The 26,750-nt window shown below is 34.1% G+C and overlaps 1 protein-coding gene across 1 annotated transcript; it reads right to left on the bottom strand.

Moving 5' to 3' along the window:
- Nucleotides 1-10,348: 10,348 nt before the first annotated feature.
- LOC128245785 (uncharacterized) lies at nt 10,349-21,650 on the bottom strand. Its single transcript, XM_052964018.1, has 8 exons — nt 20,638-21,650; nt 20,063-20,145; nt 19,117-19,206; nt 17,719-17,836; nt 17,326-17,394; nt 16,866-17,006; nt 16,324-16,672; nt 10,349-15,919 (listed from the first exon to the last, which is right to left on the bottom strand). The coding sequence occupies exons 1-8, from the start codon at nt 20,812-20,814 to the stop codon at nt 15,855-15,857; spliced, it is 1,092 nt and encodes a 363-aa protein (XP_052819978.1). The 5' UTR covers nt 20,815-21,650; the 3' UTR covers nt 10,349-15,854.
- Between the last annotated feature and the right edge of the window lie 5,100 nt (nt 21,651-26,750).

Genomic DNA, 26,750 nt, shown 5'->3' with positions numbered 1-26,750 from the left:
TTTATGTATGAAGGACTAATCGAAAGTGTCTTTCATAAAAAATGCAGGGACGGGTTTAGTTATAGGGACCAAACTGCTTTGTTTAAAAAGTGTTATTTTTCGTAAGAAATGTATTGCATTTCACTATTTCTGGCAAATTTTCACAATTGCATGCATTTATCTTGTCCGGTTGATCAAAATATGCTATTTCCTTGTTTTCACAACTTTCGCCTATTTTTTTTTTAAAAATGAGTCGTCTGCAATCTTACGAGCACTGAAAATGTCCAAATTTGGTGAAAATTTGACTGCGAGAACATGAAATGTGTGCAAAGATGTGTAGAACTGCCCAATTTGATGCTTAGAATGCCATTTGAGTCAAGGTTTAGTTGAAAAACCTCAAAGAAAGGCATTTTGGGCCAAAACGCCTTCGAAAATACAGACGCACAGGCACTTGGGTGACAGGCAGTGAAACTGGAAAACCTGACACAGACTATCAGATTGAGCTAGCTTTGGGTGTATTTATGTATGAAGGACTAATCGAAAGTGTCTTTCATAAAAAATGCGGGGACGGGTTTAGTAAAAGGGACCAAACTGCTTTGTTTAAAAAGTGTTATTTTTCGTAAGAAATGTATTGCATTTCACTATTTCTGGCAAATTTTCACAATTGCATGTATTTATCTTGTCCGGTTGATCAAAATATGCTATTTCCTGGTTTTCACAACTTTCGCCTATTTTTTTTTTTTTAAAAATGAGTCGTCTGCAATCTTACGAGCACTGAAAATGTCCAAATTTGGTGAAAATTTGACTGCGAGAACTTAAAATGTGTGCAAAGATGTGTAGAACTGCCCCATTTGATGCTTAGAATGCCATTTGAGTCAAGGTTCAGTTGAAAAACCTCAAAGAAAGGCATTTTGGGCCAAAACGCCTTAGAAAATACAGACGCACAGGCACTTGGGTGACAGGCAGTGAAACTGGAAAACCTGACACAGACTATCAGATTGAGCTAGCTTTGGGTGTATTTATGTATGAAGGACTAATCGAAAGTGTCTTTCATAAAAAATGCAGGGACGGTTTTAGTTATAGGAATGACGTCACCATTACGTCATATGTACTTCCGTTGTGTGGAAAATTCTCAATAAAAAAAAATGTTCTTATGATTGATAGACATGTTTTCACATGTTCAATACACTGTAAATCAAAAATATCATTATTCCTGAAACTTTTTACCTTAAGTATCTATTCTTGCTTGATTTATCATTTAAAGTAGAGATTAAAGCATAAACCGCTGCCTTATAGTTGAAAGGTCATTTTGGAAGAACTGTCATGGCGGACGGTGCAAATTTTAGAGTTTGTTTTTCAAGTGAAGTGATTTTTCTTAGGAATAACTTGACCCCCCTTTTTTATTGGCTTAAAAGTTAATTTAAAGCTTGTACTTTAAGAATATATGTGGTTATCATAGCCTGCATTCGCTCGAAATGCCTTTAAATGTTGTCTGAAAATTATAATTTTATATTGAATTATATAGGGAATAACAATGGTGGTGTGTAACCTATATTTACCTTCCAGGTGGCACCGCGGTGCTCAGTGAATGCGGTGGTTTTGTTTCTGCGCCGAATTGGTCTTACCCCGGGGTGCAGGGGAATATTGCGTGGATTTGACCAGTAGTTTGTATCTACGCATGGAGGGGTTTTACCAAGGATTGGCTGGACTGAAAGTCAAAGTCTCCGCTATTCTCCAGACCTGGCTGGGGGCTGGTTACAATTGACTGGTGCATTATATTGTGGCTACTTGTGAAAATGACATCTTGTTTTGACTTCTTTATACAGATCTATTATACAACAGGCAGTGTGGAGTACGAAACAAGTGTGCACAACTTCAAAACATACATTCTTTAAATGTTTCCGAAAAAAAGAAATACGAATCTAATGTTTATTTTATCTCGACGCTCATTTTTCGACATCTTTTTCTTAATTTTATACCCTTCTCCTGGCGCTTATTTTTGAAAAAAAATCCCGAAAAATGAAAAATAAAAAACTCTCACCTTAATAGCAATCAACCTGCCAGTTGTGTAAAATAGGGTTTGTTTGGCTAACTGGTAAATAAATCTATGTTAGGTTGATATTAACCAAGGAGCAAATATTGGCTTATGTTACATTCATGTCAATGTAGGATTGAAATGTTTCAGCGCTCAGATAACTGGTATATTAGAATGGAATGATTTGGTGATAAGGCTTACTCAACTTTTTGTACTATTGTCTACATCTGACAAGATTGCTGTATATTGATGATTGAATGTCTTTATCTTGTATTGCGCCTCATGCCAGGTTGTATTTGAGTTCATCTGATTTTAATACAAGCCACCAGAATTTCTAGCAAAATTACTTAATAATATTCAATGAAGGTGCAGTTCGAATAACACTGCTACATGTATTTTGCATGCATATAAAAAAGATTGCAAAAATCATACCATTTAAACAACAATGATTATACTCTACCTTCTATACTTCAATTACTGTTGGGCCGAAGGCCAAGTGACTGTTAAAACATAGAGAAACACATCTTTTTAATAAAAATATATTTTGTACATTGAAGAGCAGTGATCTTGAAGAGCTTGTATTGTTCTTGTTGTTTGATCAAAGTGTGGTATGATAATGTTAATGCTAATGGTAAGTGTATTTCTGAATAATGAGTTATGAAGTTCCATTGTTGGAGTATTGTTATTACTTGGATGAGACTCTATTATCAAAGTAAAAACAGTAAAAACAAAGCACATGGTTTTATGTGGCCTGGGTACCATGCGGACACATCACAATCAGATAGTTCAGTGGCATCTTCTTTCAGGGTCATTCTTTCATTTCTGCTCTTTACTTGGACATTTCTTCTCCAATCTTTACAAAACTTGGCAGCAATGCAATTGGTTCAATATCTCAAATCATTGTGATTGCCAGTCAGATGGCCATTTTCATTCTAGAGTTACGGCCCTTGAATTGCCAGAATGATGGGCACTCCTGAAAGGTGCCACCTCAACTCGCTGCAATCATGGATGACATTAAGAATTACCGCAGTCTACATTTCTTGCATTTATGTGACACAAATTGGACTAACAAGTCTTATTTGCTAGAAGATAATTTTCAATAAAAAACGTGTTTGTATCTCATTATTTATGGAGGCTAAAACAGAATCGTGATCAAAGTCATTCTATATTTAAAAATGTTTTTTTTTGTTTCTAGATATATGTACTTTCACAAATAAACTGCCAACAGTCAAGTACAGGGTCTCTTGGAATGTTCTACTATATGTTAGCATTCTTTAACATTATCATGCGTGTATGAAAAGTTATGTGTGAAAGTATCTTTTAATGATTTAAACACGAAGAAAATTCAAGAGTGCCAAATGGGTGAATTCAAAAAAATGAATCCTTTTCCATTTTTGTTCATAAACTTTTATAACAGAGGTCCATGAGCTTAACTTTAAGCTGATCAAGTGTGTATTGTGGAAAGTGTTGCTGCTGGAAAGTTTTATTTTGATAGCTTCACTTGTTCAACAATGCCGAAGGAAAAAGTCGCCAAAATGTCCTGAGTGTACTGATTTTCGCGTGACATTTCAACTTCGCTGTCATTTTAAAGTTTGAATAATACTCAAGATATATGGCAAATTTTCTGCTGCTATTCATTTATTAGCATGTCTGCCACCAATAGATTTGTATTTTATCAGCCATCTTGGATTGAACAATTTAAGGGAGTCTTGAAATGAACATGACCGTTAAATAATTTTGAGGGTGCAGATATGCACTAACCTCACCTTTATAGGTTTTACAATTTGAGAATAATTTTATGTATGAATGTATTTTCTTACATCAATGTAATATTTGAACTTTGAAATAAAACAACAATTAGGCAGGATTTTTCATTTATGAATAAGCTATAGCCCAATATGTTACTTGACTCAGCATTGTCCTGAGTGTACGATTGGAACACAATTACCATTATTTTTTTAGTTCTTATTATTTTATTACACCAGACTTAATTTCCAAATAGCATATAACCATACTGATTTATTTATCCCTTATCTGATGACAGTGATGTGTATTGATTTTTTTTGGAACTTAACTGCTGTTCTGAGTGTACGCCCTTTTTGACACCATTGATTGACAGAGGTGCCAATGCCATGATATAAACATGGCATTTCCAGTTTTTGAAAGTTGGCTACCCTGAAGTTTTCTGTACCACAAAAAGTGATTATCCATTCTGTATTAAGAATTACAGGTAAGATTGTTTTTTAAATGTACAAAATAAATGCATAAAAGGATGATTTTTATTTTCTCTTGAGGATATATCTGCACTGACCAGAATTAAATGTAAACAGACACATACCTCTTTAAAAAATGTTATTATATTTAAGATGTAATTTATTTGTAAGAAGTTACCCTGTACATTTGAAAAGCAGACCAGTAGTACAGACATAAAAGTACATGGTAAGCTTCTTTCACATAACAGCTGAACCAATCACATATAATTTATACACTTGCAGATAATGATTTCATGTGAATGTATGGATAGGCTAATTGTAAAATTCACCTTTATATATAGATTAAGGAGCAGAAATGTTGAATTAAGTAAGAGTGGGGAGAATAATACCAAGCATGTTTCAAAAGAGTCTAAGAGGAGAAGATTAAGGGAATATAGGTTGAGGTTAATATCAGACCCTACAAAGATTTGCCGAATTAATAGCCAATAATTTTCCGAGGTTGAGAACGACAATAACAGGGAAAAGGTAAGAGGAAGAAGAAAGCTTTATAAGAAATATAATGAGCTGATTAGAAGTAAGGAGAGAATCCAAAAAAAAAAGGAAATGAAGAAACAGGAAAGCAAATAAACAACAGAATAATGAAAAAGTAAAGGTGGGAAAGAAATCAGAAGAAAACGCAGGTGCCTTTGACAGGAGCAATGTTTTGATAGTATTTTGTGATTGTTTTTCTCAAATGAATATTAAGAGATGTTACTAGTTTGTCACTATTGTATATCAAATTATTAAAGCAGAATTTTGAATGTCTACTTAGAACTCCATTTACTTAGGTATACAATGGACTTTACTATCTAAAGATAAGATTTAAAGGCAAATTTCATTAAAACAATACATGTTCCCAATGAATAACAGACAGTTTATTATGTGCAAATCGATAGAATATTTGATTTCTTATGGATACTTGTCGACCGAAAAGCTTGAAATCGTGATTACTATTCGTTGTCCTGAGTTTTATCATGTTAATAACAATATTTAATGTTATATGATGGAACAAATCATGTTAATTTAAAACAAAGATAAAAGCTTGTTTTCCCTCAAATAGATAAAGCCAGTTCACAATCTACATCAGTACAAATATTGAACTTCCTGAAATTGCAAAAACTGACATTTCTGTCATTTTAGCCTTTTTATTTTTAAATACTTTACTGTTAGGCGGTCAATTCTTGTGTGTGTTTTGTTCTGTTTTATATTTTGCTTTCTTATCTTACATGAACTTATTTCATTCATGAGCAGGCTGTACTCTCTCAATAAATTGTATATAAATGACACGAGCGTTGCTTCATAATTTCTTCCTTGTAATGTCAAGAACAACACTTGGTCAAGGAGAGAGGATTGTCTGCCTTTAACCCTAAGACTATGGGTTTGGTTTCCATTAGAGTGAAGAAGATACAGTACAATTGTAGAGTGTATGAATATCTTGAGTTGGTTCCAACTGGTTGCCATACCCGTGATTCGCCCTCTCACTAGCAAAGCAAAAGTGTCTTTTGCATGCAAAAAGCTGTCAATACACAAGGAAGAAATACCAGTTTTTCTGCACCTTTTTATTTAAAATTAAACATGGAATCCTTCATAAAAACCATTGTTTTTGATATTATTCATCATTTTCGATAAATTGAAATGATTGTGGTTAATCTTATTTTGGAGTAAGACCTTTAATTGCCATATTTTGCGGAACTCTATTTGCCAACAAAAGCAAATGAAAGACAAAAAAGGCGTTCCTAGGGCGTCCTAGTCACAGACAAGGATCTTTCAACATTAATTATTATATCGTTATTTGTTAGTCACTTTCCATTAAAAGTTAAGGATTAAATGTACATGGATATTTTATTATTGTTTCTATTGTGAAGGACTACCAGGCAATTGCATTCAGGAATTTTCCAAACAGAAGCAGTTTACAACCACTGACCACATTGTGACATGGCAACATTTGCCATTCTAGTATAATAGCAGTCTTATTCTCCTTCAAATTAATTCTTAAGTATTGTTGGTTCTATATAAATCATAAGTAAAAAAACAAGTGCCTAGTCTATATAGTTATTGTCTTTTAATATCGCAAGAAAAAAATGTAGAATTGCTGATTGCGACATCAGAAGTAGAAGTGGTAATGCCAATCAATGTTGTTGTAGTAAGTGGTAGTGCTGATCACTCTCAGAAGAAATGGTTATCAGTGCCACAGTAGTAGAAGTGGTAATGCCAATCAATGTTGTTGTAGTTAGTGGTAGTGCTGATAACTCAGAATAAATGGTTATCAGTGCCACTGAGTGAGTAGTAGAAGTGGTAATGCCAATCAATGTTGTTGTAGTTAGTGGTAGTGCTGATCTCTCAGAAGAAATGGTTATCAGTGCCACAGTAGTAGAAGTGGTAATGTCAATCAATGTTGTTGTAGTTAGTGGTAGTGCTGATCTCTCTCAGAAGAAATGGCAATCAGTGCCACAGTAGTAGAAGTGGTAATGCATATTTATGTTGTTGTAGTTAATGGCAGTGCTGATCTCTCTCAGAAGAAATGGTAATAAGTGTCGTAGTAGTAGAAGTGGTAATGCTAATCAATGTTGTAGTGGTTAGTGGTAGTGCTGATCTCTCTAAGAAGAAATGGTAATCAGTGTCGCAGTAGTAGAAGTGGTAATGCCAATCAATGTTGTAGTAGTTAGTGGTAGTGCTGATCACTCTCAAAAGAATTATAATGATTGTGTCGCAGTAGTAGAAGTGGTAATGCCAATCAATGTTGTTGTAGTAAGTGGTAGTGCTGATCACTCTCAGAAGAAATGGCAATCAGTGTCACAGTAGTAGAAGTGGTAATGCCAATCAATGTTGTAGTATTTAGTGGTAGTGCTGATCTGTCTCAAAAGAATTGTAATCAGTGTCACAGTAGTAGAAGTGGTATGCCAACCAATGTTGTAGTAGTTAGTGGTAGTGCTAATCTCTGAGATGAAATAGTAATCAGTGCCACAGTAGTAGAAGTGGTAATGCCAACCAATGTTGTTGTAGTTAGTGGTAGTGCTAATCTCTGAGATGAAATAGTAATCAGTGCCACAGTAGTAGAAGTGGTAATGCCAATCAATGTTGTAGTATTTAGTGGTAGTGCTGATCTCTCTCAAAAGAATTGTAATCAGTGTCACAGTAGTAGAAGTGGTATGCCAACCAATGTTGTAGTAGTTAGTGGTAGTGCTAATCTCTGAGATGAAATAGTAATCAGTGTCACAGTAGTAGAAGTGGTAATGCCAATTAATGTTGTAGTATTTAGTGGTAGTGCTGATCACTCTCAAAAGAATTGTAATCAGTGTTGCAGTAATAGAGTGGTAATGCCAATCAATGTTGTTGTAATAAGTGGTAGTGCTGATCACTGCCAGAAGAAATGGTAATCAGTGCCACAGTAGTAGAAGTGGTAATGCCAATCAATGCTGTTGTAGTAAGAGGTAGTGCTGATCACTCTCAAAAGAATTGTAATCATTGTGTTGCAGTGGTAGAAGTGGTAATGCCAATCAATGTTGTTGTAGTTAGTGGTAGTGCTGATCTCTCTTAAAAGAATTGTAATCAGTGTCGCAGTAGTAGAAGTGGTAATGCCAATCAATGTTGTTGTAGTTAGTGGTAGTGCTGATCTCTCTTAAAAGAATTGTAATCAGTGTCGCAGTAGTAGAAGTGGTAATGCCAACCAATGGTGTAGTAGCTAGTGGTAGTGCTGATCTCTCTCAGAAGAATTGTAATCAGTGTCGCAGTAGTAGAAGTGGTAATGCCAATCAATGGTGTAGTAGCTAGTGGAAGTGCTGATCTCTCTCAAAAGAATTGTAATCAGTGTCGCAGTTGTAGAAGAGGTAATGCCAATCAATGGTGTAGTAGATAGTGGTAGTGCTGATCTCCCACTGGAGAAATTGTAATCAGTGTTGCAGTAGTAGAAGTAATGCCAATCAAATGTTACTGTCTTAGGAAAAGAAGTGGTGATCAATGCCGCAGTAGTAGTAAAAGTAGAAGTAGTAGTGCCTATTATTGTTGTAGTAGATAGCGGCAATGCTGATCACTTTCACAGGAGAAGAAGTGGTGATCAATGCCGCAGTAGTAGTAGTAGTAGAAGTAGTAGTGCCTATTATTGTTGTAGTAGATAGCGGCAATGCTGATCACTTTCACAGGAGAAGAAGTGGTGATCAATGCCGCAGTAGTAGTAGTAGTAGTAGTAGTAGAAGTAGTAGAAGTAGTAGTACCTATCATTGTTGTAGTAGATAGTGGCAATGCTGATCCCTTTCACAGGAGAAGTGATGATCAATGCCGCAGTAGTAGTAGTAGTAGAAGTGGTAGTACCTATCATTGTTGTAGTAAATAGTGGCAATGCCGATCCCTATCGCAGGAGAAGAAGTGATGATCAATGCCGTAGTAGTAGTAGTAGTAGTAGTAGTAGAAGTGGTAGTACCTATCATTGTTGTAGTAGATAGTGACAATGCTGATCCCTATCACAGGAGAAAAAGTGGTGTTCAATGCCGCAGTAGTAGTAGTAGTAGTAGTAGAAGTAATAGTACCTAGCATTGTTGTAGTAGAAATAGTGACAATGCTGATCCCTATCACAGGAGAAAAAGTGGTGATCAATGCCGCAGTAGTAGAAGTAGTAGAAGTAGTAGTACCTATCATTGTTGTAGTAGATTGTGGCAATGCTGATCCCGATCGCAGGAGAAAAAGTGGTGATCAATGCCGCAGTGGTAAATCTAATGCCAATCATTGTTGTAGTAGTAACTGGGCTATTGCCGATAGTATCATAGGAGTAGAAGTGGCAGTCAATGCCACAGTAGTAGTGCCAATCATTGTTGTCGTAGTAGTAAGAGTGGTAGTGCTGATCAGTGTCATGGGGGGAGGAAGTTGTTCAATTCATTGTCGTCAAAGTTAAAAAAAGTAGTGCTGATCAATGTCTCTTTAATAGAAGTGATGATCAGTGCCGCAGTAGTAGAAGTAGTAGTACCAATCAATGTGGTTGTAGTTAAATGCGAAGTATCCATTACTGTCACGCTGTTGCAGAAGTAGAAATGGTAATGCGGACACTGCTGCAGAAGTAGAAATGGTAGTGCCGACACTTCTGCAGTTGTAGAAATGGTGAAACGGATTGCTGTTGCATTTTCTGCCATATTAAACTCTCAACACTGTTAGCATTTCAAAAACCCTCGTCTTTGTGGTGTACAATTTACCTTTAAAACAGAAATGGCTTTAATTTGTTAAGAAATGCAACTTTGCACCGTTTTCTGGTTATACTTCAATCTACCTCAAATCGTTTACTTTTTGGTTTCATTATTTATGGACCAGATTTTATTAAAAAGTATTTTATCAGTAAACTGATTGATCAGTACCTCTTTTACAGCACTCAACTTGTAGGAAGTGCTATGTGCCTTAAATGTAAGGTTCCTGAAACTAATGAATTTCGCCTTCCTTCAAAAACACAAAATGTTATATAATTCATTGTATAGGTTCAATGAAGGATATGTTTTATATATTTTATAGAAATCTACATCGTTGACTTATGTTGATAATTATCCGAGTTCAAATTAATTTCTTTATACAACTTCAAAGATTTTAAACAAGTTCCTTTCCAGAGTTAAGAGCACACACACACTCCATTTAATAGTATACCATCATTATTTGATGAAATTCTAACATTTTTTACAGAACAGACATTTTTTCTTGATAACCCGGAGTCACATTGGCCCATTGTCATTGCTATTGTTTATTAACCTGGAATAAAGGCCTTATTGTTCATGCTCAGTCGAAGATAAAAAAAAACACAATCAGTTCAGAGCAATCCACTTCTAGTTTTTTCCTCCGTCTTTATTCAACAACAGTATAAGTATCATGTATGGACTCTTTTTTCCAAATTTTAACTCAGGGAAAATACAACTATTAGCATGATGAATCAAACCAATTGAAAGTCAAAACCTACGCAGGTTTTAATGAAACAGATATGCTATAATTATTGTTGTGCACTGACTGAATGGTTGGATGGGATTCTTAAATAGGGAGTTTATTTCGATGTCAGACTTTTAAATAAGGACAAGCAAATATTTATTATGGGGTAAAAACAACAAAGACATTTATTGCTTCTAGTTTAACATACAACATGGTTTAACATTATCAGTGGCTGTGATAAGCCCAAAATATAAACATCATTATTAAGTATGTGTATAGGCGATCATAAGGCAAAAACACATATATCATAAATCATTAAGTATATCAAAAGCCAAAAGGCAAAAACACAAACATCATAATTCATTAAGTATATCAAAAGCAATAAGACAAAAACACAAACATCATAATTCATTAAGTATATCAAAAGCAATAAGGCAAAAACACAAACATCATAATTCATTAAGTATATCAAAAGCAATAAGACAAAAACACATACATCATAATTCATTAAGTATATCAAAAGCAATAAGGCAAAAACATATACATCATTAGTCATAAAGTATATCAGCGGCCACCAGGCTAAAATACACACATCATAATTCAATAAGTTTTTCAGCGGCCACCAGCCCAAAAATTCATTTATTTATTAAATATTAAGTACACAATAAGTGTAGCAAATTGTGAAAATATTTGTATTACAAAATATGACAAAACAATCAAACTTGTATGAAAGATATACAAGTATTTCAAATAACATACAATTTCTGATTGATGAATGCACAACTTTCTATACAAGCAAGTAAAATGCATAAGATAAATACATGAATTAAACATTAACTAAAGTCATTATAATCTGGATATAAAAAATGTTTTGGCAAATACGTCCAAATCAGGATGCCCCAAACTATAAATCTTTAAAAGCCAAAAGTAAATTTGTATTACTTCTTTTTGTTGTACTATATCCATAAATAAATTTGTATAACTAACTTTAGTTGTAAGATATTAATAATAAGAGGCAGTATATTTATTTGTACATCTATGTCTCCCTCGAGAAGTCGAGAGTTACTTGGGCTAGCCCTTGAGAAAGCGGTGGGTTAAATGGGGGACAGCAGGTCAGGGGTCGGGAAAGGGGTGGGGGGGGGGTGGACAAAGGCGGGACATCAGGCCAGGACATTTTCTTTCAGAATAAGGTCAGAATCAGGGGCCCCTGATTTTTAGAACAAGGTAGACAAAGTAAGGGAACAGGACTGGGAATCAGGTCTGGATAGGAATGACAGATTGATGTACAAATAGATTTATTTAAAAACAAAATGTTTTAATTAGCAACAAGGTCAAAACAAAAAATAAATTCCTCAAATTACTATTTCACTCATACAGCTCCATTTTTGTCATTGCAAACTAAAATCTGATAATTGTGCTTGAAAAACATAATGCCGTTTAATTAAAATGCCAAAACAATAACACAGACTGGTTTGCCAAACTGACCCTATATAACAGCACCTAAACAAGTAATAATATAATTATCTGAATTATTCAGATGTGAACATAAGCCAAGTAAAACTATGGTACTTTTTTGTAAATTCAAGATTCAATATTGCTTTTGAAAATAATTTTCATTCAAACTGTTTAAGTTGTAATGAAAACACAGTTAATTATCTAAATAAGTTTGAATAAAGATTAAATAAGAGCACCACAGGGAAAAATACAATGCTTGACTGTTCTTTTTCATCAAAAAGGGAAATAACTCTTACACTATTATTTTAGCAAGAGTTACCTTGCTATACATTAGCACAAATACACTTTTTATCATCAAGAATTTCATATATTCACTCAATTGTCATACCACATAAGTCAATCATATTCAACACTTTAATCATCAAGAATTTCGTCTATTCACTCAATTGTCATACCACATAAGTCAATCATATTCAACACTTAAGTAAATCAAATTCAACACTTTTATCATCAAGAATTTCGTATATTCACTCAATTGTCATACCACATAAGTCAATCATATTCAACACTTAAGTAAATTATATTCAACACTTTTATCATCAATAATTTCATATATTCACTCAATTGTCTACCACATAAGTCAATCATATTCAACACTTTTATCATCAAGAATTTCATATATTCACTCAATTGTCTACCACATAAGTCAATCATATTCAACACTTTTATCATCAAGAATTTCATATATTCACTCAATTGTCTACCACATAAGTCAATCATATTCAACACTTTTATCATCAAGAATTTCATATATTCACTCAATTGTCATACCACATAAGTCAATCATATTCAACACTTTTATCATCAAGAATTTCATATATTCACTCAATTGTCTACCACATAATTCAATCATATTCAATCAGCTGCTTCCTGAAGTCAAATGCTGTACATATGAACATTGTCAGGGAAAATAGATCACAAGGATTGAAGCATATTGCACAAGTATAATATAACGAGCAATGGTAAGTAACATTTGTTCCAACCTAAAACATTTCAGTTTAAAAGATATCTTATACTATATTATTTAACTCGAGAATGAGAAAGCATTTTAATTTGGGTCAACATTAATAATGAGTAGGTTTCCAAACTTTTTAGTTTTAGCATAAGTATAGAACTTTCCTTGAATAACTTTGACAAATAAATTATATTATTTCTACAATAATAAAAGAAGGACTCTATACCAAATAGGACAAACACGGGTTAAAGTTTATTATAAACAGTTGCAGTAACAGCAACAACTAAATAAATGGTTTATTATCAACAGTTGCAAACAACAACTAAATAAATGGTTTATCATCAACAGTTGCGATAACAGCAACAACTAAATAAATTGTTTATAATCAACAGTTGCAGTAACAGCAACAACTAAATTAATGAGAACTATTGATAAGTGTTCAAAATTCTAAATCAGCATTGTCATGCAGTACACAAAATAATGCATACAGTCCCAACAGTAATAGCAACAGTAGAACATAAACACTCAATAATGTAAATACCCTACAGCATTTACATGGTTTTAATAGTTTACAAACTACATTTATACGCTTACAGAAGCATCAGAACAACATTACAAACACTTTTACAGAAAATTACAATAACTGAGGGAAATGCTGCGAATCATTCAAAAACAAAACACGTTGATAATTACCAACAAAAATAGAGAGCGCCACAAAGTGGACGCCAACACTCGCCTATTGTTCAGTGTAAAAAGAGGCATAATTCACCACCAATAACCAGAATTATGGCCTTGCTATTCATGTGTGTTTAATAGCTTACCACATGTGTACCAAGTTTCATTTTGATAGCTTGAACATTTTATATGCTTTGACATAATAATTACGACACCAAGGCTATGAGAATAGCTAGACTTGTTTCTTTGAAACAGTCCTGCTGAAATCAAATATGTACATAATTCAAACAAGACTTTTTTTGAATTTTTAAGTTTTAATATTTTTTTTGTATTTTTTTATGTAAGTAAAACACAAAAAGGTCTAAGTATTTGGTAAAACACAAAAGGGTCTAAAATAATGACCATAATTATAATTCAATGCAAAAACAAAAAAAATGTTCAGAATAAAATAATATATATATATATAAAACTGCTTTTGAAGTTATTTTGAATATGTTTTTTGTTTGTTTTACCAATTAATTACACCTTTTTGTACAATATAAAACAAATAAATGCTTCAAAATAAATGAAACAAATAAACATACATAACAGGTTGCACAAAAATATTTTTTATTTGGTTTTATTTTTTTATAAAAGTTACTAGAACGTAACAAAATATTAAAAAAAAACTATATACATCCTCCAATCATCATCATCATCCTCATCATCATCACCTTTAACACCACCAACTGCAAGTTGTCAGCATACCGAAAAAATAAATAAAACTGCACAAAAGCAGAAAAAATCAAAAGAACGATTGCAACATTCCCTCACAACAAGTTCACTGAATGCAATCAGTGATAATACAGTATCATATTGAAACGTTCATTCCCAACGAACATTGACTATTGTGTATAATGCTCTCGTAAATGGTTAATAGGCTTGCCTTTCTACCATATACCTTGTGAACAAAAACATGGTTCATACAATTTTCCTTTTTCTGATAATTCTGCTGTATGGTAACTTACATAATAATATTTCTACTGGGAATAAGCTCAGTTTCAGGTAGGTTATATATAGAAAAACCAGGTCAAATAAATGATTATTTTTTAAATTGGTTTCTTAATTTCAAGTGAATACTAAAATAATACCGACGTATGCCATTCAAAAGAAGCATACTGTTCAGGTTAGATGACCAACAAAAAATCAGTTGTGTCAATGCCGACTCGTTAAAGGTTTCTTAATATTATATTCTGACAGCCAAAAATAAATTCCAACTATTTTTCATGTTCTTAAGTTAAAGCTTTCTTTTAGAAGTAAAATATAAAATAAGTCTTTTTGAATGCTTTAAAATTTTCAAAAAGCAAGATCTTGTAAATTTATGACAACTAAGCAGGTGAATTTTTCCCTTTCCTGCAGTACTAGATTTTTGATATATTACATACTTCAATCTATTTGTACATCTATGTCCATCAGAGAAGATGGTATGATTTGGGCCGGCCCTTAAGTGTAGAAAAGAAGGTTGACAGTGGACAGCAGGTCAGGAATTGGGCCAGGATTTGGGAAAGGCATGTGTTGGGCAGGATAAAGGGTGAGATGGAAAATGATGGGACAGTAGGCCAGGACAAATTGTTTGGATATAAGTAGGAATACAGGGGCCCCTTATTTCAAGGACAAGTGGGGCAGGTCAAGGACTAAGGCTAAAATAGAATTAAAATAGAATGGACATATAGATGTACAAATGGATATATAACTATAAATATATTGAAATTGTTCAATGACCAAACAACGTTAAAAGAGTGAATCCAGTATAAATGACGAAACTGTACAAACCATACACAGCTTGTATGTATAAAACTTCATCAAAGATGGCACTTGACCATAGTAAAATAATTAATTGGTAGATGTAAGTGGTCAAGTTTAAATGCTTGAATAATAACCCTGACTGAATTTCAGAAAAAAATGTTACCAAAATAGAACTGATGTAAAATAAGACTATAAAATATGAAAATCATACAATAAAGAGTTCTATCTTGCTGGCAACATGATTCTGGCAACATGTCTACCAAGTTTCATTAGAATGTATCAACGGTATTTCAGTAAAGGTTAAAGTTTTTGCAAAATAACAAAATCGACACAAGGCTATGAACAATCTTTTCCAGTAAAAAAAATCACTGTTGGAATGAAATAGAATTGTATTTTTTCAAAAGGCAAACCTGTATATAACCCCAAAAAATATTAACACATTCACTTATAAAAATCGTCAGTTTTTGTTAGTGGGAATGTCCTTTTGAGATGTTCACAATCAGGGCGTTGTTCGACGGTGGCCCAAGGAGACCGGCATGACACAACACAGCTCTAACCATTGTAGAGCACTGTAATGTTCGTATGACAACCGATGCTGATGTGGTAGAAGGTGGAGAAGTGTGGAGCGATGTTGAGATGATATGTTGGGCGAGATATTAGCGATTTAGAAGAACGATGTAAAACGAAGCTGAGCAGGTTATGTTGGCTGAGATGCAGAAGAGGGAGTTTGGTCGAGGGGTGGGGGAGGGGCAGGCATTTTCTATTTTCACCTCCAAGCTGCTTTCTTCTTTGCCTGCCCCCCATCGTCATCATGACGTTTTTGTTTTGATGCTGAAAATATATAAAAACAAAGAGTAAGAGGAGGTGTTTAAAAAAGGACATATCAGAGAGTTACTTAGAAGTTAAATGTGAACAACACATAGACAGATAAAAAATTAAAATAAAACCCATCACTACTTGAAGCTCACCCATCTTATTTCCAGTGCTCATGTTTTGTTTAACTATTTAAGGTGCCATTCAACATGAAACTATAAGATAATCAAACAGGGACCTCACATAATTAAGGATCTTGTCTAGAGACTGGATAAGAGTGCAAGTTGAATTCAATATGATGTTACATTTTAAATATACTGAAAAGTGCTGTCATTAATTTCAATTCTTACTTTTGTTATATTGAAAATATTTTCCCTGCATTAAAGGTAATTTAGTATACTATAAAGATGGTGTGTACTTACAAACTTTTCCCCGACCTCGAGCTGCCCCACCCTCGACCGTCTGCCCACCAGCTGATGCTGTGCTGGGGGCAGCTGTCTGCCCACCAGCTGATAATGTGCTGGGGGCAGTGGCAGCAGAGCTGCAGGCTGATGTTGTAGTTCGTGTTGCAGTTCGTGTTGTACTGCCTGCAGGTGCTGCCGTGCTGCGGGAAGAAGTTGACTTACTGCGCGCAGTTGTTGGTTCTGTCCTGCGCACAGTTGTTGTTGCTGTAGTAACTCTTCCCGCAGCGAAGCCAGGTCTCGTTCTGCCCACAGCTGCAAAAAGGCTCCTGTGGGCAGTGGCAGGGGCAGGAGCCATTGGCCTTGGGATCTGAAATAAGGAAAGATAAGATTAATGGGAAAGTTAAAGAAGTTTTAACTTAGGCAGTCATATCCTTAAAATTATGTCTGAAAAGGTGATTATTAAATTTTTGGAAGAGACATTTTTCTTTCATATGTAAACTAAAACAATTAAAACAGATTATCTATAAAGTGTTAATAAATATCATTAGAAGTCATCTTACCCTGCTCTGATCTGCCATTACAGTTGAAGGGGCTGTACACGCATTGGCCCCTTCTTTAAGAGACCTGACTTGCTCCCTCAATTCTGCAATCTCAGCTCTCATGCGTTCATTCTCCGCCCTCATCTCTGCCATGGTCTGAATCTGAAAAAATATATATAGGTTTACAACTCTTTTACAATTACAATATATTTTGTTAACAATCAGTAATGTTTGAAAAATATGAGATGAGCTGGCCCATCCTTTGGCCAAGTTAAATAGATCAAGATAAGTTGTTAGTGTCTTCACAAGCACCCTGTTGTTATAATGACCTCAGGGGCTTCCATGCCTAACCTTAACCTGGGTGTGTCGCCAAAGCTAAACACTTTGTTGACAGTAATACAAGTATAAAGCTGTCATTATATTTGTTATTATAGTCAAGGTAAAGGTGAATCCCTTTATACATAATGTACCATTTACTCACTTCCACTCTCTGTTCACGGCATTTTCGCTCCAACTTCTTCCTCAATGCCTCCTTCTCCTCTTGTCGCATCTGATGGTAGAAAGGCAGGATTTTATAAATAGGTTAAACTTGTGTCATAACAAAGACTGAAAATACTATAAGCTTACTGAAAATTGAACAAGAATGAAAATTAATTAAAAACTGATGGAACAAAATCAATAATGTACAATGTTTCCATGTGAGGTGATATTATGACAAATAACGGGGCCATTATGAAATGACCTTTATAAACATTATTATATCTTAAAATTGTTGTAAAAAGATAAAAGTTGAAATCCAGCATTCTCAGTAGTTGAAATGTGCTTGTAATAAGTTATCATTGACAAAAATAGCCCAATAAGACTTTACATGTACCTTGTTGTGTTGTGTGACTCTGGTCTTACATGCCGGTCTCCATCTGATCTGAAGATGTGGTAACTTCAGGTGGGCCACCGTCTTCATAAGTTCAAATTGTATGGGACGAACCCTGAGCCTGAAATACATTTAAAAACAGTTTAATAATATTCCAACACAAATACAAATAAGGAGGCATTTAACCTTAACTTTTCTGTCAGGGGATCTTGTGTCAAATACCCATATTTCAAGAACCCCCGCATTTTTAAGGTCAGAAATATTTTAACCACATAAAATCTCTTTGACATTTATTTCAGGCATTTTGTTTCATATTATATAGAAATTTGACAGAAAAATTTCATTTTATGACGAGGTGGGTGTGTCAGCTTATTTATACTCGCCCCGGGCCTTGCCCATTCCGCGAGTGCTCCATTAAGATTTTAAGTCATTTTAGGTTTGTGGAGCATATTGCACAGACAGAATGTAACCCTGGTTAGGGTTACCCTGGTTCTTTTACGTGCACCTGTGTATACACTGTCACACGGGGCCCCCATTTAACGTCCCTCCGGACCACGGATCCGCCACACATGACGAAAAGCAGTTTAAATCTTATATCAAGGTACTATCATGTACTCACAGTTTGTGCAACTAAAGGGTGAAAATGTTGCAAATATTTCAGTAATAAACTCATTTGCATGTAAAATGCAAAAGCCGGTTGTCTTGTAACTCAAGGGAAAATAAGAGCTATCACAGGAGTGAAACATGGCCCTAAATTCCACCTGGACACAGGAATGTCACCTGAATCTTTTAAATAAGACCACCCCTCAGAGGTTATTGTTTTGTTAAGAATCACATTGGGTAGGAAGATAGGCTGGTTTGATGACAAGAGAGTTTTAGTTTTTGTACACTGCACTTCCTTTTAAAATTATACCCTGGACAAGGAAAATTGCAACAGACGGATCGTCCACTGAGTGACTCCAATATACACTTTGTTAATCAGGGAGTAAAATTCTATTACTTTTACATACATATTACCCCTGGGACATGTGTAATAAGTTTCATTTGATGGCTTGAATGGATTTGATTTTAAGCTAGGCCAGAGTTCATTTTACATGCATAACCACTCCAACTCCACATCATTTCATTGAAAATCAGTCAATACACCTCATTTCTGAACCTCATATATATCATTTCTGAACCTCATATATATCATTTCTGAACCTCATATATCAGTTTGTGCTCAATATCCAATTGGAGGCCAATGGTTACAAACCACTGACCAAACCAAGCTTGATGTAACACCTTATCATCCAAAAGTGTGAAGCCGACCGGACTCAACAAAGTAATCAAAGTGTATCTGCCGTTCTTCACAAGCAAGAATGAATACACAGATATTTTACAATGCAGTTAATTTCTCACCCTGACTGCTTCACCTCCCGAAGGCAATCGAGAATACCCTCACACAAGTTTTCCGAATCTCCAACATGGAGGTTGTGGTTTTTGCACAATCTGCAATAAAAGAAAACTGTAAAATATCTTTTGTGAAAGATCTATTACTAGGTACTTGCGTCTTTCCACAGCAGAATGTCAGATTTGATAAATGTACTGATGTTTTATGACTGAACACAGTATGGAAAGATACATGTCACTTATTATTATAAGTACATGGACAGTACTCGTATGTAGTTCTTATTTATTTTCTTCAGATTTTATCATGAGGTTTTGGATGACAAATTGCCAAAATCTGGTACAAAGTATGTTGGTCCAGTTTAAATCATTATGTAAAAGGTTTGTCAGTTAATGCTTTTTGTCAACATGATAATCCACATAACTAAATTATCATACATTGAGTCAAGTCACTATTGTGTGTGGTCAACAACAACAAAATGATATATTTTCAGACTGTGCTAGAAGGACTCGTTATATCATTCATGCATCTCAAGAGAATGATCTGTTTTGACCAATAAAAGTCTCCCTTTTTACTGAACACTCAAATGGTTATCTCTTTAAACACATCCACTATACCTGTGGTAAAATAAGCACAAGCCCACAAGCCTTGCACTAGTGAATTGCATAATTGGCTTGATCAAAAATTCTAGATTATATACTGAATCTTGTTTTAACCATTTGATGCCAAGCACTAGTACACTATTTCTGTCTGCTTTCTTAGATTTTATGAGCAAAACAGATCTGTGTATTCTGTAGTTTTCTTCAGAGACATCACATGTTGGCATAATTGAAAGTGGGTGCAATTTTTTGAGCTTAACTACTTTTTTACTTTTAAAGTACCCACCAATTAGTAAGTTCACTGCAACATACAGAAAAAAAAGATAATTGTGGAAGAATCACTAAAAGAATCACGTACTGAATAAAGTCTCTCTCCCGGCAAATAAATGTATAGAGAAATGTTGGATCGTTCTCCTCCTCTAGGGTGAACCTCATTTCAGGCTGAAAAAAGGACAAACTTGAATATGAAAAAGACTGAAAAAGTTTATTAAAAAAATCAGTTCCACCAGTTCTTACAATGTAAAGTCATTTGTTCTGAAACTGCAATATACAACGATACAATTCTGTTACAATACTATCTGTTACAATGTAAAGCTGCTGTTTTTGTGGTCTGCTTAAATGCCCATTTTATTCCTAACATGCATAACCACAACAATTGTATTTAGCCACTCATAGCTCAGCTTTTAACCAAAAAAAAAACATGGGCCAAGTCATGTAGAGAAACATTTCCTGCTGAGAAAAGACCTATTACTATTAGAACTATTTCAATTTACTACATGTATATCACTCAATTTTGTTGTCATGCAGACATTGTAGAACTTTTGTCAATGCCAAATTGATATAATAAAGCACAAAAAACACTTCGTACATTAATAAATCCAATATCATTGAATTCTTAAACTATACCATATCATACTACCAAATTCAACTTACAATGCCAACCTCGACGATCTCTCTTGTAACTCTTATCTTTGTTACCCTGAAAATACACAAATGAATATTCCTCTGAAAAATTACTGAAGTTTCAAGTAAATATAATAAGCTACAGTGGCAAGCAATAATATAAATGTATGACCAAATGTTGTGTTTTTTATCCTTGAAATTAAGCATATATACACTGATTTGTAATAAAAGATTACATGTATTATTGTTGTAGTTTCTCAAACTTCAGGGTGGTATGGCCTTAAATGCACAATAACTCAAGAGCAATTTCATCAGGAAAAAATGCACAAATGAATGAAATATATATGCATTCACTGGAATGAAAACTAATTGGCAGACATTTATTGCCTTTGAGGCAGTCTTAAAGGGACTGTGTCACAGATTTGCACCAAAAAAAGTTTTTTTCTGTAACGAATCTCAGGACATTTATCTTATAGAATGTGTTACGCTTTGATGTCATAATTGTAAAAAAAGTACCAAAATGTAAAAAAAAAAGATTGTTTTGGAGACCGGGTTCGAACGCGCGTCGCCAAAATTGAAGGCCAGCGTCTTCCTTACTGAGCTATCTAAAAGGCTTACACCAAACAGGTGACATAATTAAGCTATAAACCTACCTCGGTTATATCACATGATAACACCGACTAGCCAATCACGCGTAAGGAATGAATTCTACCTGGTAGACATAACCAGTAATCTTTTAAATACGAAATAACTGCTAAACTTAAATAAATTGTTAACTATGTGGTACTTCAATTAGTAAGATTCAATTGATTGAACACATCGATGCCAAGTTTATTCGACAATTTTTAATTTTTTTCACTATTTTATCATCTGTGAGACAGTCGCTTTAAGATTATGACCATTCGAAAGTGTGGGGATAGTAGGTACAGTTTTTAATGATGTTCAAATGATGACTGATATTTGCAGATAAATTTGTATTCTTGAAGCAGCAGGAAACAAGTAAATAGGAACTACATTTAACTTTGTTCACCTATATTCATACAATTGTGATCTTGGCCTTTGACTCTATGACCTCAAAATCCATAGGGGTCATGTACTAGTGTTTGGAATCAGACAGAAAAATCGATAATCAGTTAATGAAACCTATATATATAATTGATTATTAATCAATTTGATCATTATTTAATTATCCTTGGTCATCATACTTAAGGCATAAAGATACAGTACATGCACCAGTTTTAAGCACCAATGTTCCCTTACAATATTGTGTGTACCCGGTACATTTCTTTGCTAGATAACATTATTTATCCAGAACGCAACTTTCCTTTAGCGTTTACAAGTTACTATTACATAACATGAGACCACTAGCTCTATGGTTTAACTTATATAATTTTATTTTGTATTGTATACATGTCACTTGTGTAAAATAAAAACAAAGAAAGATATAAATTTCATTTTTAAACAAGAGGGCCAAGATGGCCCTATATCACTCAACTCAGTAAAACTTTGTGCTATAGACTTGTTGATAATTAATGGGCAATAACAGGGATTTGGCTTCTCTGATGTAAGAAAATGTAACCTCTAGAGTGTTTAACAAGGTATTTCCAATTTGGGCTCTGTGACTTAGTTTTTGACCAATTTGGGGGACTGTGACTAAGTTTTTGACCCCAGATTGACCATACTCAAACTTAACTAGAAATCATCGAAACAACCTTTCTGACAAATTTCCTGGATATTTGGGCTGAAAATGATACCTCAAGAGTATTAATAAGTTTTTTCCTTATTTAGGCTCTGTGACCTAGTTTTTGACCCCAGATGACCCATATTTGAATTTGAGCTATAAACATTGAAACAACCTTTCCGACGAATTTCCAGGATATTTGGGCTGAAAATGATACCTCAAGAGTATTAATAAGTTTTTTCCTTATTTAGGCTCTGTGACCTAGTTTTTGACCCCAGATGACCAATATTCAAACTTGAGCTAGAAAATATTGCAACAACCTTTCTGACAAATTTCCAAGATATTTGGGCTGAAAATGGTACTTTTAGAGTGTAAACAAGGTTTTTCCATATTTAAGCTCTGTGACCTAATTTTTGACCCCAGATGACCCATATTCAAACTTGAGCTAGAAATCATTAAAACAAACTTTCTGACATATTTTCACAATATTTGGGCTGAAATAACATCTAGAGTGTTAACACGGTTTGTTCATATTTATTATTAGGGCGATGTGACCTAGTTTTTGACCCCAGATATCCCATATTCATACTTGTTCGAGTAATTACTGGGACAAACGTCCTGACCAAGTTTCGTGACAATTCAGGTAAAATGTGACCCCTAGAGTGTTTACAAACTAAGTGTGGACGTATGACAGACGACGGACAATCATCATTCCTAAAAGCTCACCCTCAGTCTACGTCTAAGGTGAGCTAAATTTCACTTTTAAATCACAAAATTAATATGAGAAGTTTAGAACCAATCCATTAAGGTTCAATTACAAGGACAGTTTGTAATAATAAAGGTACTGTACATAGTAACTGACTAGATTAGAAAATGACCAGATAACTTAACAATTATACTGTAGCATTTCAACTTCAACTAGCAAAAACCAAATACTGGTTTCCCCCAATCTGAATGCAAAGTTTGAGGGCCATTGGTGCAGGCATTGTCAAGTTATCAAACAGCCTTTTGCTATCAGGGTCACTGACCTGGAACCTTGACACAATTATCCCTAATATCATTATGGGTCATCTACTGGTCAATGAAAAAAGAACATCATTTCAATTTGAATTTGACTTTATTGGTCCTTAATGAAACAAGTGGATTTTCTCATCACGTCATAGTAAAGAATCGGCCAAATATGGCAACAATTCCTCTACAGAAACATATGAGAGAAACACAAAAGGTGCCTGCTGTGCCTCAACATAACCTGCAGCACTCATCAGTGATCATTTTTCCACCTTTGATAATTTACCAATCTTAAGTTATGCTTTCAGACCAAGAATCGAACCCGAGTGTCCTAAGTGGGAAGTGAGCATAATTATCTTAACATATGATTGATATTTAGTATTTCAAAACGTTTTTGTACCTAGAACCCCAGGGCTAGGATTTTTTTCTTTTAATGAATAAAATGAAGTCCAGAAATTTAAGACCCCATGAAAGTGTCTTTTTTAAAAAAAACAACAATTTATTCATGACAAAATATTTTTTAAATAAGTTAAAAAACTTCAACCTCGATGCAAATTTGGTCTTGTCCAAATATTGAGCACTTAAGTTGCAGATTTATCAAATTTCGTCACATACCAATAGACACCCCTATCATATACTGTATGAATCTTCATTCCATTAGCTTTACAGAAATAAATGTCAGAATCCAGTATTCCTCTAACAACTAGTTTAGGACTTAGACATTGAAAGAACAAGAGCTGTCACAGAGACAGGGCGCTTGACTATTCCTCCACTTTTCAGTGTATGGATTGAAAAGTTTTGACAAAACATCATGGATCACTGTTAGATAAGGTGTCAATGCAAATCATGATGATTGTGCTGAGATATTAACATTAATTTAATGGAAAAATATTTGAGGTGGTATGCAAACATTAACATAAATTATAAGTCTAAAAAGGGGCATAATTCTGTCAAAATGCTTGATACAGTGACCTCCCCCTGTGTACAGGTTGGGGACATGATGGTGAACTAGCGTGCAATGTTTCTATAATCTAAAAGTAGTAACTGCAGAATTTTATTTCATTGCGACTTTCATCAAATTGAGCATTGATGATTTAATTCACCAAACATAATGCAGAACCTGACATTGATTTAAGTTAACTCAAATGACTTTACTCTGATCACAGAAACAGAACAGATTTTTTTTTTATTCAGACATATCAGTCTCAAGGTCTATTTTGCTATATTACTTGTACAGATTATCAGCTCAAATCTCAAATCTTTTGAAAACATTTCCATCTAAAAGCTCAACTTTACACATAGATAATTGACTTGGCATATTTTAAATACTGACAATTAAGCCAACATATTTATACTGAATTTTGGATAGGTTTCCAGGCCTTTACTCAAATAACCACAGGTCTGACTATTGGACCATTCTCAAAGCAAGTAATGTAATCTTTTTCCCAATCTTCAGAAAAATCCCAATTAAAAAAAACTTTTTTATGAAAGTCTTTTTACATGAGCTGGTTCGTTCAACATCCTTATAAATTATGTTAAGTTCGATATATTAAATGCATGGAAGCAAATTACAAAAACTGATCAGGAGTCTTATATAGAAAGAAATGTCATAATCTGGAATAACGAGTCCATTAAACTTAATGCTATGTATTAGGGACAAATATTTTAGATAGTCGTGTTGATTTACTTGATATTTTGATTGAAATGTTTCAAAATCATACCATGTTTTTGACTGAAAATCAGATAGTTGCCATATAAATTTTATCCCTATTTCATACCAAGCTTCATAAAACAGGCTTTCGTTATTAAGTTTAATGGACTCGTTATTCCAGATTATGACATTTCTTTCTATATAAGACTCCTGATCAGTTTTTGTAATTTGCTTCCATGCATTTAATATATCGAACTTAACATAATTTATAAGGATGTTGAACGAACCAGCTCATGTAAAAAGACTTTCATAAAAAAGTTTTTTTTAATTGGGATTTTTCTGAAGATTGGGAAAAAGATTACATTACTTGCTTTGAGAATGGTCCAATAGTCAGACCTGTGGTTATTTGAGTAAAGGCCTGGAAACCTATCCAAAATTCAGTATAAATATGTTGGCTTAATTGTCAGTATTTAAAATATGCCAAGTCAATTATCTATGTGTAAAGTTGAGCTTTTAGATGGAAATGTTTTCAAAAGATTTGAGATTTGAGCTGATAATCTGTACAAGTAATATAGCAAAATAGACCTTGAGACTGATATGTCTGAATAAAAAAAAAATCTGTTCTGTTTCTGTGATCAGAGTAAAGTCATTTGAGTTAACTTAAATCAATGTCAGGTTCTGCATTATGTTTGGTGAATTAAATCATCAATGCTCAATTTGATGAAAGTCGCAATGAAATAAAATTCTGCAGTTACTACTTTTAGATTATAGAAACATTGCACGCTAGTTCACCATCATGTCCCCAACCTGTACACAGGGGGAGGTCACTGTATCAAGCATTTTGACAGAATTATGCCCCTTTTTAGACTTATAATTTATGTTAATGTTTGCATACCACCTCAAATATTTTTCCATTAAATTAATGTTAATATCTCAGCACAATCATCATGATTTGCATTGACACCTTATCTAACAGTGATCCATGATGTTTTGTCAAAACTTTTCAATCCATACACTGAAAAGTGGAGGAATAGTCAAGCGCCCTGTCTCTGTGACAGCTCTTGTTCTTTCAATGTCTAAGTCCTAAACTAGTTGTTAGAGGAATACTGGATTCTGACATTTATTTCTGTAAAGCTAATGGAATGAAGATTCATACAGTATATGATAGGGGTGTCTATTGGTATGTGACGAAATTTGATAAATCTGCAACTTAAGTGCTCAATATTTGGACAAGACCAAATTTGCATCGAGGTTGAAGTTTTTTAACTTATTTAAAAAATATTTTGTCATGAATAAATTGTTGTTTTTTTTAAAAAAGACACTTTCATGGGGTCTTAAATTTCTGGACTTCATTTTATTCATTAAAAGAAAAAAATCCTAGCCCTGGGGTTCTAGGTACAAAAACGTTTTGAAATACTAAATATCAATCATATGTTAAGATAATTATGCTCACTTCCCACTTAGGACACTCGGGTTCGATTCTTGGTCTGAAAGCATAACTTAAGATTGGTAAATTATCAAAGGTGGAAAAATGATCACTGATGAGTGCTGCAGGTTATGTTGAGGCACAGCAGGCACCTTTTGTGTTTCTCTCATATGTTTCTGTAGAGGAATTGTTGCCATATTTGGCCGATTCTTTACTATGACGTGATGAGAAAATCCACTTGTTTCATTAAGGACCAATAAAGTCAAATTCAAATTGAAATGATGTTCTTTTTTCATTGACCAGTAGATGACCCATAATGATATTAGGGATAATTGTGTCAAGGTTCCAGGTCAGTGACCCTGATAGCAAAAGGCTGT

This window comes from Mya arenaria, chromosome 2 (genome assembly GCF_026914265.1).
Source record: "Mya arenaria isolate MELC-2E11 chromosome 2, ASM2691426v1".
Lineage (NCBI taxonomy): Eukaryota > Metazoa > Mollusca > Bivalvia > Myida > Myidae > Mya > Mya arenaria.
This window is presented reverse-complemented; position numbering and strand designations above follow the sequence as displayed.